General features: G+C 33.5%; 1 protein-coding gene across 4 annotated transcripts in view; it reads left to right on the plus strand.

Annotated features, from left to right (window-relative positions):
- Positions 1–11404, plus strand: part of LOC126701548 (cysteine synthase, chloroplastic/chromoplastic) — a 68761-nt gene extending 57357 nt beyond the window's left edge. For 3 of the 4 annotated variants that reach the window (XM_050399718.1, XM_050399717.1, XM_050399714.1), the window contains 9 exons: positions 4071–4180; positions 4946–5003; positions 5933–6196; positions 7048–7185; positions 7352–7403; positions 7508–7587; positions 8369–8428; positions 9331–9411; positions 11026–11404. In XM_050399718.1, the coding sequence (XP_050255675.1) occupies positions 4071–4180; positions 4946–5003; positions 5933–6196; positions 7048–7185; positions 7352–7403; positions 7508–7587; positions 8369–8428; positions 9331–9411; positions 11026–11118 (936 nt within the window). In that variant the 3' untranslated portion in view covers positions 11119–11404. The remainder of the gene's footprint in view (positions 1–4070; positions 4181–4945; positions 5004–5932; positions 6197–7047; positions 7186–7351; positions 7404–7507; positions 7588–8368; positions 8429–9330; positions 9412–11025) is intronic. The other variant, XM_050399715.1, reaches the window with a different exon arrangement.
- Positions 11405–15917: the final 4513 nt, after the last annotated feature.

Here is a 15917-nt window from a genome sequence, read left to right on the forward strand (position 1 = left end):
AATTAGGAAATGGGTCGCTTTGGTTTCTTGGATTTGGCTGATTCTGATAAGTATGTTATTCATATGAGAGTGAGATAATAATGTTGTTCTTGGGATTGTGTTTTGGAATTTTGAATTGGGTTCTTTTACTTTGTTGAAAATTCATATTAAAGTTGTATTGGTTTTGGATGAAATGATTCATTGGAATTGGAATTGGTTGTTCTTATTATTTGGAATTTTCAATGTTGATGAAAATGTCATTAAGGTCTTGCAATAAAGTGATTTTTTACATGATAATTAATGGAAACCACGAAATGAGTAATTCTCATTTGTTAAGAATATGGATTGGAATCGGCTAATGTTACACATTCGTGATTCAGAAGAGGCAGTTTGGAGGAAAATTTTATCTTTGAATCTTCTTTGTACTTTTTGTGATTATTGATGGTCAACTCTTACTGTCACTATGGTAGCAAGGTTTTGAGGTCAATTTAACTGTAAAATAGGATGAAAATAACAGCGCTTGAAACCAGTTTGACTTAATTGATTATGCTGGGCCAATAAGAGGAGTGAGTTGTTATGTAAATTAATTATATTTTTAAGGAGAAGAAAATTGGCATTTCTGGGATAAAATAGTGAAGTGGGTCAATCATTTTTTCCTTTTTATTTAATCCTTGAAAATATTGTGTGAATGTAGTTCTATATACATATAGTTAATAATAATAATAATAATAATAATAATAAAAGGGAAATAAAAGAAAAATGTGAGTCAATAAAATTCTGAGAACTATATGTAATTCTTGATCTGGTAAAACCATTACTTTTGTTTGGGAATTTTTTGATAGATAATTGTAATTCAATTAACGAACAAAAATGGGCGCTACCCTAGTACATAAGAAGTATACATGGGAACACCCAAAAGGAAAGAGAAAATAAAAGAATACAAAATTAACATCTAAAATAAAAGAAGTCGATGAATTCTAACAGATTTGAAGAAGTGAATGAATTAGCAGTCAGCTAGAGTGCATGTAAAGACCACAGGAACAGGAGCTTTAGATGAAACACTGCTAGCTCACGAGTCACGACCCTTCAATTGTGCGTGCGTTTTCTCTCTCCAAATGCGCCACATCAAACACAAAGGAACAGCTCTCCACAACATTACCTTGAGTATTTATTTTTTATTTTTCCCAAGCTATCTTTCCAACAGGCCAATAGATCAAGCATTGTCCTAGGCATCGCTGAGTTGACTTCAAATAAGCTCCAAACAAACAACAATAAGCCTTTAGCTAACTCACAATGAAGAAAAATATGATCCACGGATTCTCCATTAAATCTACACCTTCAACACCAGTATGTAATAATTACATCCTTTTTCCTTAGGTTGTCCATTGTTAAAATTTCACCCTTTTCTGCTGTCTGGGAAAAAGAAAGCTACATGAGGGAAAGCTTTGACATGCCAAAGAGCTTCCCAAGGAAAGTTTGCATTGCCCCTGTTGCTCAAAGCTTTAAAATAACACTCTAAAGCCTTGACTTTTGAAAGGCATCCAGATAATTCCATCCTCTTCTTCCCTTCTAACCTTTGTAGCATATAAATCATCCAAGAAGGATTCTATGGACTCTAATCTTATACCACCTGAATAAAAGATGGATTCCACTGAACATTATATGTCAATAAATCCATATAATCTGCCATCTTTGCATCTCTATTTCTAGTTATTAGAAATAGCATTGGATATTTTTGATAATTTGATAATTGGGGGAGGGGAGATTTGAACCCAGACATCTTTGTTGGAAACAACAAGAAGTGCAGTTAAGCTACATGCTTTGTGGTTGTTACAAGTCTGAAAGTTAATTTGGATAAGAGTGAGGTGGTCTGCGGTAAGCAATGTGGGTAATATGGAAGAGTTGGTTGATATTCATGGTTGTGAAATTGGGAATTACCATTTACTTATCTTGGGATGCCTTTAGGTGCTTTCTTAAGGTGACATTGATTTGGAATCCTATTTTGACGAAAATGGACTGTAGGCTGTTAAAAAGTACACTTTCAAGTTTACTAAGTTATTACCTTTCATTATTTACTATTCCTACTAGTGTGGCAAATAGGTTTGAGAAATTACAAAGAAATTTTTTGTGTGGCACCTCAAACGTGGAGTTTAAGTTCCCTTTGGTGCCATGGGGACTGTGCGTTCTATTACTTCAAACGCTTGAGGATTTGAAGGTTGGGAAACTTTAATCAGGCCTGATTGTAAAAGTGGTCAAGTGATTTGGGACTGAGGGTTACACTTTTATGGAGACAGGTGATTCTAAGAAATTTGGGGAGCAATGGGGTGGTTGGACTTTGGGTTCTGTTAGGGTACCTCATGGGTATAGCCTATGGCGGGGTATTAGGATGAGTTGGGGCACTTTGCAGCAATATGTGTATTTTGAGGTCGGGGACGACACTCAATAGAGCTTTTCGAATGATGTTTGGTATGGAAGTCAGTCTCTTAAAGAATTGTATCCTGATTAACTGCCTTGTTCAATTGATCATAATGCCTCAGTCCATTCAGTCATGGATAGCCCAGTAGGTGGGGAAGGCTGGATCTGGATCATGGAATTTCACAGAGATGTTCATGATTGGGAGTTGGAGTCAGAAGGTTTTTTCTAGATCTTCTTTACTCCAATATTCTTTGGAGAGATGGGCGTGACAAGATAATGTTGAAATGGAAAGAGGGTGGTGTCTTTACTGTTCGCTCTTATTATGATGTTATCCACAATACACCAACTAACTCTTTCCCCTGAAAGAGTGTTTGGCATTTTAAGGCTCCTAAGATGGTCTTGTTTTTTGTTTAGACAGTGGCATAGGGAAAGATCCTTAACTGTGATAATCTCACAAAGCGAGGATTTACCTTGGTTGGATGGTGTTGCATGTGCCGGTGTAGTGGAGAGAAGTAGATCATTTGTTCATTCATTGTGATGTAGCCTATGGTTTGTGGTGTCTGTTTTTTAGAACATTTAGGATCCATTGGGTACCAACAAGGAGGGTGGCAGATCTTTTGTTTGGGTGGAAGAATTAGTTTGGGAGACACTCTTCGGAGATTTGAAATGTGGTACCATTATGTTCGATGTGGATCTTGGGAAAGGAGAAAAATAATCACACTATTAAATATTTTGACAAATCAAATATTCGTTTGGAAGCATTGTTGATTAGAACTCTTTTTTATTGGTCTCATGCTTGGGGTCTTACATTGCAACACTCTTAAAGATTTCACAGAATCACTTCTATTTTGTGCATAACCTTCTGTAATTTTTTTAGTTACAGAGTGCTCATCATCCTGAGCATGAAGTAATCATTTTATTTGTAAATTTATTACTAATAAAAAAAAATAATTAAAAAAAAAAAAAAAAGATTGCTGGAAAATATGGACAACAGTTGTGCTTTGGGATTTATGGCTAATTTGATATGTTATTTGGTGGATATTACTAGAGAAAATATGTGGGATTTTAATGTTTTGATAGGTAAGGAGACAAGCATGATTTGGGGTTGTAAAGAAGAACAAAAGGAGAGTAATTTGTTGCTGTTCGTGGACTGTATGAAACATGACGTGAACAGTAACTGTGCACCAAAGAGAGAGAGATAAGAATACTCTAGGCACTTTAGCCTCATTTTCCATTAATGAAAGTCTGAATAAAAGACTCCTGATACCTTTAAGAAGCTCTAGAATAATCTAGATCAAGCATTATTTAAAAACTAACCCTAAGAAAAAAAATTATGCACAGGACTTTTATGAAATTTCTATTTTTCCCTCATAAACTAACTTTAACTTATAAACTAATGACTCAATTTAAAACTATTTTAACCCTGAGACTCTCATTATATAACCTTTGAAAGTATATAGATTTGCTTCAATCGGATACGGCATGATGGCCTCACACATGGAAAGCTCTTAAGCTGTCAAAACTGAAAATTTCTCTAAAGACAACGACTTTGACTCTTGTTCCATGGCTATATCAATAAAGCTGTCTTCTTTTATTGCATACATAAAAGAATACTAATCCATAAAAACATCAAACTGCTCTTACTTATTTTTTCTATTGGTTACTTTGTGACACAGCTTATTGGGAAAACCCCAATGGTTTACCTGAATAATATTGTAAAGGGGTCTGTAGCAAATATTGCTGCCAAGCTTGAGATCATGGAGCCGTGTTGTAGTGTCAAGGACAGGTAAGTAAAAAATGCTACTTTATTTATTAAACTTTTATGAGCATCTTGTAGTTAGTATTCAAGGTTTTCAAGAATTAAGGTAGAAGTGATAATTGGCATGACCCACTTTGAGAATTATGTGGTCTTACGAATGTTCTTACAAGGTTCCTTTTTATTTTTCTATGTGGATAGTTGATTTTCAAAAAAAAAATTCCAGGATGTCCCATAAGTCAGATTGTCAATATTATCATTTTTTATTTTTTTTTATATATTTTTTTTAAAGGTCATTTCTTAAGCCAGTAATCTAGCTCTCTGTTCTAAGTTTCTATCAAGTTCACAATTTAGGCAGCAAATATGTTAATTTATAGTGATTAAAGACTAGATAGAATTCTTAGGCTAACTCCACTATTGAGTTCTTACAATCGTATCCATCCAATGCAAAATGAGTGGATTTGATTTTTCCATATCATTTGCATTTAAACAAGCATTGACTATTGCAATTTTGGTATCTATTTTACATCATTGATGATGTGACAAATCCAATTCATTTATTTCACAATTTATGGATAGAATTTTTAAAAACTCCATAATGGAATTAACTTAGGAACTCTATAGAGAATCTTAATCCTTAAGGACCCATATGTCTTGTTCCTATACTATGAGGATCACATAATCTCATCCATATGAAAAGCTAATATTGTAATTTCTGGCCTTAAAACTCTTTGGAATTAGACTTGGGAATTGATTTTTAATATTCTCACTAATGATTCTGATATTTGGCTGCAGAATAGGTTACAGTATGGTAACTGATGCAGAACAAAAAGGACTTATAACGCCTGGAAAGGTAAGGGGCAGTAGGTACTACTCTTACGCATATTGTTGGAATTGTAATGTGAACTTACTTTAATGGAAGAATTGTCTTATGGTTTTTCTTGATATGAGCACTTTGGGGCTGGAAATTTGGCTTCTTATAAAACAAGGTAGCCTTCCTTTGATTAGCTGCCTCAACAAAAATCAACTTGACAGAGAATGATGACTGATGCTGTATGCAAATTTTTCTAAGCATAAATACTGAAATACTTTTGATGCTATATTAGCATTGTTTCTATAAGCCTAAAGCTAGAGCTATGATTTACCATCAGACCTTGACCTTTAGTTTGAGGATCAATTTAGGGTTGGGTCTTTCTGTAGCTGGAAGTGGGCCTTGATGCATGACTTTTGTCATAGATGACAAAGGGCCTGCTTCACACATACTTCAAGCCAGTAATTGGATATATCATTCAGGTTTTGCATTAAATAGTTTTTGCTTTATAGTGCCAAGTTTGATATTATACTGGAAATGCCAATAGCAAACACTACTTGCAATTGTGATGACAAAGAATTTTTAGGGTTTTGACTATTGTGAAAACTAAAGGCCTCCTATAGACTATAGTGGATTGACTTAGTGAACCATTGAGTTGCTTATTTGTCACCTGTTAATCTTACACTTAATTCATGTGGGACACTAGGATCATAATATCACTTTTGTGCCGGAACGAAGTAAATCAAGTCCAAATGTGTTAGTTGTCTTTTATATTTAAATTTGAACAAATACTATTGTTTGGTATTTTTGTTAGAATTTGCATGAGATGACTCCTCACAAATAACTATTCACATTATTTTTTCAGCTTCCATTCTGACACACAGATTTTTGAATTTGAACTTCATCTAGTTGTTCTTGCATAGCTTCCAAAGTCATTCTGAGATAGCTGTTCTCTTTTGTGTATTTTTTAGAGTATTCTGGTGGAACCTACAAGTGGAAACACAGGCATTGGTCTTGCGTTTATTGCTGCTTCAAAAGGATATAGACTCATCTTGACAATGCCAGCATCAATGAGTTTGGAAAGAAGGGTTCTTTTAAAAGCATTCGGGGCTGAGCTTGTATTGACTGATTCAGCAAAGGGCATGAAGGGAGCAGTTCAAAAGGCTGAAGAGATTTTGAAAAGCACACCCAATGCCTACATGCTTCAACAATTTGACAATGCTGCTAATCCTAAGGTTTGTGGTCACAGTATCCTCATAACTTGCTGCACTTCATATTTATCTTAGGAATTAGTGTATACCTCTACTCTGGCATTGCTTTTTACTGCTACCTTGTGTCATGGACTTGGTGAATACCAACTGAAGGGAAAACTCATGTCTGAGAGGGAGGATGCCTGATGTACTCACACTTTGCTAGGATTATCGTTGCTTTATATTTTCTTTTCCAATTAAAGAACATGCAGTGCAAAGTGTGGTCGACCGGTCATTAACTGAAACATTTCACAAAATCAGGGCAATCCCATCGATTCAGAATAATATGCTGATTTGTTTATTTATATTACAGAATAGCTGTGAGGAGCCATCTAAGTGTTCTTCATGTGTTGGACTGATGGGATTGACTTGCCAAAATGTTGTGAACCTTATTTTTGGATCTCTAAATAGGATTGTATAAAAAACCTGAAATGAGTATACCAGTCTAGGGTCCTTTCTAGATGACACCAAGTCAAATATCATGTTCTTTTTGTCTTGGAAAATTTGTCTTTCGAAATGTATTGGTTGTGATGATTATTTTATTATTAATAAAATATAGAGTAGTGTTGTTGTTGATGATGATGTCAATGATGTTTTGATCAACTTCTAGCTAGCCACATATATGAAGCTGATGTTATTTTAGAGATTGAGTACTCAAATTCAGGACTTTTCTAAAAAAGTGTTCTTAGTTGTTCCTAGAAGATTTCTCTAGTCATGTAGGTCGGATAACACTATCAGGTTAATGTTGTGGCCTAGAGATCTTCCATGTAGTTATAGCTTGTTGGCTTTGATACAATGAGATACAAAAATTTGGAAATTAATGTCTTAATGTGCAGATACACTATGAAACAACTGGTCCAGAAATTTGGGAAGATACAAGAGGCAAGGTGGATATATTTATAGCAGGCATTGGAACTGGTGGAACTATTTCTGGTGTTGGTCGGTTCCTTAAACAGCAAAATCCTAAAATAAAGGTAAATTTTGCCAAACCATATAGGATATTTGTCTTCGATTTTGTGTATGTGATTGCCCTGAATGGTGGGAAAAATGTTTTCAAAGAAAGGGCTATCTTCTTTTGCCTTATTAATCTGTTTATTTATTTATTTGTGAGCATTCTCATTCGACTCCATGATGTATCAGGTAATCGGTATAGAACCTACAGAAAGCAACATACTTTCTGGTGGAAAACCTGGTGAGAGAACAAATAAGCTTTTGTCCCATTATCAGTTAAATCTAATTTTCTATTACTTAGTTATTAAATTTTTTTCTAATCTTGCTGCCATCATTTATATGCAGGTCCTCATAAGATTCAAGGAATTGGAGCTGGTTTTGTACCCAGGAATTTGGATCAAGAAGTTGTTGATGAAATCATAGAGGTAAGTGTTAATTCTATGATTTGCCATATTCTCTTCAATTGGATTATTTATTTTCTTTCTCTACTTAGGGAGGTTGTGGAATCTCCTTATGTTGTGGATAACTGACCACCTCAATACCAAGTAATGGGACTTTTGTTGATTTGGGAAATACAAGCTTTGCTCATCTTAACATGGAATTTTGCTATTCCTGCATCTATGTATCATTATGCAATGGATTCTTGTTAATGTGATTGGTTACTCAGCATAATCAAGTTTATTACTTGGAATTATGCTATGTGCAGATGCTAACTTTCAGAATATACTAACTCTTTTAGTTATGGATCAAAGTTATCACTTGGTCATTATCTTTGTTGCTGCTATGTAATGCAGTTTTAAACTAGCTCAGATATGACCTTTTTGCTTGTGCAAATGAAGACTGGAGGATCTTAATGAGGGTCTTTCACTAGCCTTATTTTTGCAGTACATACTCATCTAATAACACGACACATAGGACTTTGCTTACACATGAACATAGGTTGTCTTGGCCTTCACACAAACATTGGTTTTATTTAGTAAATTCTTCTTGTCACAATAATCTTTCAAAACAAAAGAAAAATGCTTAGACCACTGGCTTCAATGCCTATCTTTCCTGATTTTTTAGTTTAGTTGTCCGCTAGTAAAGCATGCATCTGCGATTAGTGAGCACATGCAGTATGTCTAGTCATGCAGGCACTAGTATTTTTCATGTAAATAAACTCTTTTCTGGTGTATTTTACTTGATTCATATGCTGTGATTTGGCAGATATCAAGTGATGAAGCTGTTGAAACTGCAAAGCAATTAGCACTCCAGGAAGGGTTGCTGGTTAGTGATTTTTATTTATTTTTTTGACCATCTCAAAATTGAAGATGAAGCCAAATTCAAACAGTATGCCCTGTTGTATATGCATTCCCCTCTGTGTTGACATGAATGCACTAGAATTGCTGGAAATAAGTTTTTGTTAACTAGAGAAAGATGAAAACAGAACAAAATGATTAAAGGTAGACTCTTTCTTATCAGGTTTAATAATCGATCAGATAAATCCTTTTACTCATGTAAAGATACCCAGAGGGCAATTGGCACCTGCTCCCCCTTGTGCCTGTGTAACTTACCATCATATGTATACTAAAAGAGCAGTTACATTATAGTCATGAATGTCTCACTAGTAAGATCTACATCTAGTTCATTATAATATTTAGTTAATTGAAAGGAACCAACAAAACTTGTAAATCAACTGAGGTGGCAATAGATTGTTCTGCCCAATTTTTCAGTATTGTGCAGTTGGATTTTTTGTGCATATATTAGCACATTCCCACTCATCAAAGTGATCAGAAGTAGTGGGAGGTTTGTCACTATGCTTTTTCTTCTTCTGAGTTGACAATGGCATAACCTCTTTATGTTTTAGTGGATTTCTGTTTAATACATATATGGTACTTTCATTTACATTTAGCCCCAACCCCGCAACCCCCCCCCCCCCCCCCCCCCCCCACCCAAAAAAATCCCTCTATTCAAGGAGTTTCGGGTTCAATCCACTTGTAGGGTAAGGAATTGTTTACCAAATAAATAATTAAAAGAAGGAAGCCTTCTCTCTCTCTCTCTCTCTCTCTCTCTCTCTCGTATATACACAAATATAAAGCACACATACACGTGTGCCTGTTAAGGTATGTATGCATGTATGTATTTGCTAAATTATTGCTCTTTTCTTAAGTGGTATCTTTTCTAACCAGGTGGGTATCTCCTCTGGAGCTGCTGCTGCTGCTGCCTTGAAGGTTGGAAAGAGACCTGAGAATGCAGGGAAGCTTATTGCGGTATGTCCCTTTTTTGTTTTAATTAACAATGAAACTAGTGAGAAATAAATCCATCTTGAGTTAGCTGCAGCTCTAAAAAGCAGAAAGTTGCCCACTGTGGAAAATTAGAACATCATTCTGAGAATAAAACCAACTTCAATAGTCATATTAGTGTACATCAGGCCCATGCCTATCCTTGGGCCTGATGTACCCTAAAAATTAAAATGATTAGGTAGAATCAGTAAATTGGCAGATATTGAGTAACAAGGCTTAAAAGGAATCAATAAAACATTTTTAGGAAGTAAAGGTTGTCCTGGATGATTAATTAATATTGTACCTTGCCTAGCAAACAAACAATACCCACCCAACCGTACAACTAGGAAATGATCTGGTGGACTATTGGATAGGCTGGACTTTGAATTAGCTGGTGTCTGATTCTATATTGGCTGTGCTTAGGCTTTGGTTTTAGGAGGTACTTTTCACACCAGCACAGCTTAAACTGCTGCAGTTGTTTTCACATATCAGATAACTAGAATTATGCTTTGAGAATTATGTTCTTAGTCTCTTTTGTTTAACCTTTTTATAGCTTGTATATTAGTATGTATCTAGGATTTTGCAGTAACTTCTATGTTCATCTTCCATTATTTATATTATTTTCTTGAAATATGAAGTGGCTGTCATTGATAGGTTTCATTTTATCCAGTCAGACAAGTCATCAACTCTAGTGACCCCAGGTTCAAATCCCAGTCATTGGAAAAGAAAAACTTAATTTTATTCAAATTAGATGGTACAACAGAGGTAACAAGAAGTAAAATGATGGCACTAGTACTATGGATTTTTGTATTTCAATTCCAGACTTCTTTTCTGGCGGTTAGTGATAGAATATCCTTAAGTTGACCAAAAAGAAAAGATGTTCAAGCTGCAGGGAGAGTATAGCAAAGTGTGGACATGCAAAGTTGGCACAAGGACCTTTCTTAATAAACCTATACTCTTCTACTGAAAGCCAACCAGTCAAATTTTGGTATCCTGGGTTTTGCACAATTGGTGGATTACTTTAGTTATAGTTGCCTCCTTTTTCTTTTGGTTCTTTTTGTTCAACAATGTTTTTAAATGTTTTGCTTTTGGTAATGTCGAGCCAAAAAATAGAGCAGTCACATGTGAATCCATTCAGGTCTGTGGGTTTGACCTTGTTGTGGCATTGGTCAAACCAACAAATTACTTAAAGGGCTGCTAATGGGTTGGCTTGTATTTTTATTGATTGGTTGACTGATGTTCTGCAGTCTGGCCATCTAACACATGATATATTTCTTATTAACTTGGTTTCCAATGAGGTTGAAGCACTTTAAGAGCCTGGATTACTTAATTAAAGTGTTTTAGTTGGTTCAAGCAACTGTGGTTCTCATTGTCAGCACTTTTTGAACTGTGTCATCAGCAACTGGAACAGTCAAACTTAAATCTGCACTAACTATTTAAGTATTTATAAATGATGGACCATGAATTCTCTTTTTGGCGCATGGCACTTAAAGCTCCATATGTTGTTGAATATGCTGTTAATTATTTAATTGCTCATTCCAAATAATCTTTGTCCTTATTCCCTCACATATCAACTCATTTGAGAATTTAAAATGCTTGTAGGTGGTGTTTCCCAGCTTTGGAGAACGATATCTCTCCACAATTCTTTTCCAGTCGATCAGGGAAGAATGCGAGAAAATGCAACCCGAGCCATGAAATCCCTTTGTTTGAGTTACAATTTAATGAAATAAAGTATTGTTGACTCCCTTTGTTTGAGTTACAATTTAATGAAATAAAGTATTGTTGACTCAAATTGTTTCTAATGTATCTGCATATTTGTATTCCAAATCATCCATTATGTACTGTATGTATCTGCATATTTGTATTCCAAATCATCCATTATGTACTGTATGTTCGATCTGGGTCTTAGGCTTGTGAATGGTATGCTTCTCTTTGAAAGATGAATCCTAAGAATCGAAATTGTCCCAGGTGGATTCATGTACATTTTGCAGCCTTTAAAGTTTCACCATTTAGAAGTCCTTCACATAGGAAAATTTTCATAGCTCCTACATGGTGTGAAATTATGCAAGTTTTGGATCCTGCTAGCTCTAGGATCGACCATGAAATTAAAATTCTAATTATCGGAAACTTCCCAAGATGAGAATTTCTCAACTTGGCTAAAGAAAAAAACCACAGGAGAGAACTTAAAGGGTGGGTTGAATAACCATCTCTTTCCATCCACAAGCTTATCTTCCATGAGTTTGCAAGCTCTTTTTGCGTATATTTATTATTTTTTACAAAGAAGGATGATTTTGCAAATAGGTTACAATTAGCTCAAACTAGTAAAATTTCTTCTTGTTAAATTAGAGATTTAGGGTTTACCAAAAACTAATTGGTTTTTTAGTTTGATGATAAAAAACAATTATCATGAAACAAGTGTCGGTCCAATAATTGTATAGGATCTATATATTGTAAGATAAATGTTGTATATAAGGGATACGTGAAGTGTAAGTTAGGTTAATTTTGATAGGTAATTTTTCCATTCCCATTTACTTTTTTTTTTTTTTTTTTTGAAACCTCCATTTCCATTTACTTGGTTTGACTAGTCGTTTTCCATTCCCATTTACCTTTGTTTTATAAACAATTTCTTCATCACAGAATGTGAATCTATTTTAATATTTCTTTGTAAGGTGTGTCAAAATATATGAAAGTACTATTTTTTTTTTCCCACTAGAATAGTAGACGGTTAATCCTTTCACATGGATTTTCAAAGCTGATAGGTGAAAGGGTATATTTTATGTCGATCTCTTCGTTCAATTCCATATACAATATACTTATTTTTGGTTAAGTTTTTCTAATTTTAATAATTTCTTTTAAAACTTTGACTCAAAAGAATATTCATAAACAGTTGAATATTGTACGTCAATGTGAGAGACCATAAATAAACTAGTGAAATGGAAGAAAGGGTGTGGAAAAAAATGGAGATTGAACTAATTCTTTTATGAAAAAAAAAATGGAATAACATCACTAAACCACAAATCTCTTTACAATTTTTTAGATTTTTATTGATTTTTTTTAAAGTCAAGTTATTGTCGGACTTGAACTTGTGACGTGTGACTTTCGGTAAAGGACACTTGCTATCGTACCAAGACTCGACTTCTTTTGTGTCATTTTTTATTTATATAACCATGACCTATACATACATTTTTTATTTATATAACCATGACCTATACATACACCTACCGAATATGGTTTATTTATTGTTTTTTTTTTTTTTTTTTCATAATAATAATAATAATAATAATAATAATAATAATGGGCCCGCTTGCCCACACAAAATGCCTATTATAGTAAAAGAAAAGGGTATATTTTAATTTTATCACCTACTTTTTATTCAAATTCATATATAATGGGTCCGTTTGGATGGAGCTTATTTTTGCTGAAACTGAAACTGAAAACACTATAGCAAAATAATTATTAAATGTGTAAATAGTACCGTGGGACCCATTTTTAATTTTTTTTCCTAAATAAAGTGGCTGTGTGTCTCATAAACAGTGCGTGAACAATGCGTAAACAGTGACATTTGTCTCATGAACAGTAAATTTTGTCTTCTCCTTGAAATGTGTAAAAGCGAAAAAAAAAAAAAAAGAAAAAAAAAAAAAAGAGAGAGAGAGAAAAACGCAACGTAGGATTCAGCGGAAACGCTGAATCCAAACATTACATATTCCATTATATCCTTATTTTGGTTTATGTTTATGTTTTTTTTTTTTTTTTATTATGTGTCAATTTTTAGATAATTCCTTGACCCAAACACCCCCCCCCCAACAGACACACGTTTATATATATATATATATATATATATATATATGTTGTATATAGATTTTCATCACGTGTTCTATTATGTCAATGTGAGTATCACGTTGCATATTTTAACCCTAATGAACCCATCTCTAGAAAGGGCTTGCCCTTCATCAATAAGCATTTTTTTCTTGTTCACAAAGCAATAAAGACTCAACCATCTCGTCAAAAGAGGAGTCCACTCCAGAAGAGAAAAAGGAAGGAAACCGCATGCTTTTTTGATTCCTGGAAACCACACAAATTCTCATCTCATTCCTATTTATATACTATATAGTTGTTAACTGTAAACAATTAATGTAGTGGCGGCTTTCACATGCATTTCATAATTTTACTTAACAAAAGTCTATAATCACTTGCCTAATCTTGGCTTTTGCCTTTTGGCACTTATAAAACTGATATATAGGCCTTAAAGAAAGTTAGAGGTCCCCAAGCTAAACTCAGCTAGGCATGTAAAGAAGGGATGAGAACTAATAGCAGAAAATGGTCAAATTTGATCATGACATGAATTAATATTAATTTAAAGCAGTTTGTTAGTTTGTGTCTATTTATTATTCTCAGCTTTTTAAGCATGACACCACTTTACTCATGGATTCCAAGCATGCAAAGCATAAACAGTATTATTTAACGTTATTAACTATCCCCATATGAACATTATTACTAATGATTCCAGCACTAGACATACATGGAATCATATCTGATGTTATAGTGTAGCTCAAATAAAAATGAAAGAAAGAGATTAGCTAGGAATGTCTTGGGGTGATTGAATAGATGTGTTATATATTTAAGATGAGAAGAAAAAGGAGAAGATGACAGAGAAAGGGATAGCCAGAATATGCTAACATACCCTCAGGACTTCAAACTGAAATCCAATTCTCAATAATTGAACCAAAGTGGATTGAATTTTTTTGTAACCGATCAATTGACATACTTTAGAAGATAGTTGTAATTAGCATCCAATGATTCCAAACGTAACTAATCAAACCAAAATACTATACTAAGGTGTATATATATAGGTTATGCTCCTGAATTGAACAATACATGTGTATCATATGAAATATATTGTATATATGAGACGATATATAGATATGTGGGTTAAAATTGAGTTTTTGCTAAAATTTTTACTTTGGCTTAAGTTCAATAAGTTGTTGGACTTGTTTGAACACAAAATTCTTCGGTTATTCAGTCAAACCTGATAAAATAACATTTCCATGATTTTTTTTTTCCTCTTAAAGAAATCTAGGTATAGTAAATTTATATGAAAGTGCAAAATTCTTTCTATACCGCCAATAAAGTATTAAATCATTCTAAAAAAAAAAAAAAGTATTAAATGATAATATAACCAGTTTTTTCAAATTTTATTATTAATATTGTTATAAGTTCAAAAAACTTGAATGCCAATAAGAAAGGTACATAAAAAGTTATTATAATAGAAGAGCAAATGTTAGAGATAATGACTCATATTTTGAATGAAAAAATGACACTGGTCTCGGCCTTGGGGGGGGAGGGGTGGGGGTGAATCCTCCTCATGATATGGTAATAGTACGTTCGAAAAATTGTTGTATTGGATTAGGGTTTCTCGAGGGTAGTAAAAATTCTTTGTAAACCCTTATTTTTCACATATTGGATTTATTAGTCATGAACTTAGGGACGTTAGAATGGGAGTTCCAAATATACAAAGAAAATCTATGATCTTGGGGACAGAAATAGAGAGTAGAAAATAAAGGACTCAATAATTTCCCTTTGTTTAACTAATACGCCAGTGCATTTGGCCGGCAAGGATGATCTTATTTTTATTTTCGAAGTCACAACATTTGGTCCATTTCCACGTGCAAGCAATGAACCAAGTACTTAGCACCAAAGAATAGATATAGATCTCAGGAAGGAAATTGCATAGAAGTTCGGGTTGTGCAATTTGGGGAATTATATAAGTTACAAATTTATGGCTTGAGAGCTATAATAATTAATAACCTTCCTCGTACCACAGAAAAAATAATATATCTACCACTTGTTCATTGGTGAATGATTTATTCCATTGTTTTTATATTGAATAAATAAATACCTGCTACACCATGGTATATATATGCAATTCATAAGTCTGTACAATGTGTTTGTCTAATAATATGGAATCAAAATGGTACGATTTGAAATTTTCTTAGGGTCAACATGTCAACGGTCAAATGAAAAAAGCAGATTTTTTAAATCAATTTTGAAAGCAAGGCATACAAATGATTAATATTGACTGTTCCTTACTCTATTGATTTTTTTTTTTTTTTTTTTTTTGGAGAAGTTTACTCTATTGATTTTTTTTTTTTTTTTTTTTTTGGAGAAGTTTACTCTATTGAATTTTTTTTTTTTTTTTGAGAATCTACTCTATTGAATTTGAGAGGCTTGATTGCACTTTTTTTTTTTTTTTTTTTTTTTTTTTTGAGAATATGTTGAGCTATAGCTCTTTAGCCCATACAAAATATATATATATATATATATATATATGGCACTATTTTGTCAATGTCATAAGATTTGAGTGTCTTAGTTTTTTCTTTCTTTGGATATAATGGAATATGTTATGTTACGGTGATAATCATATACTAACATACATTAGCCTATATATGGAATTTTCAAGATAGGAGCATATAATTGTGTTTTTTTTTAATGATATT

The sequence above is a fragment of the Quercus robur genome, chromosome 10, assembly GCF_932294415.1.
Source record: "Quercus robur chromosome 10, dhQueRobu3.1, whole genome shotgun sequence".
Lineage (NCBI taxonomy): Eukaryota > Viridiplantae > Streptophyta > Magnoliopsida > Fagales > Fagaceae > Quercus > Quercus robur.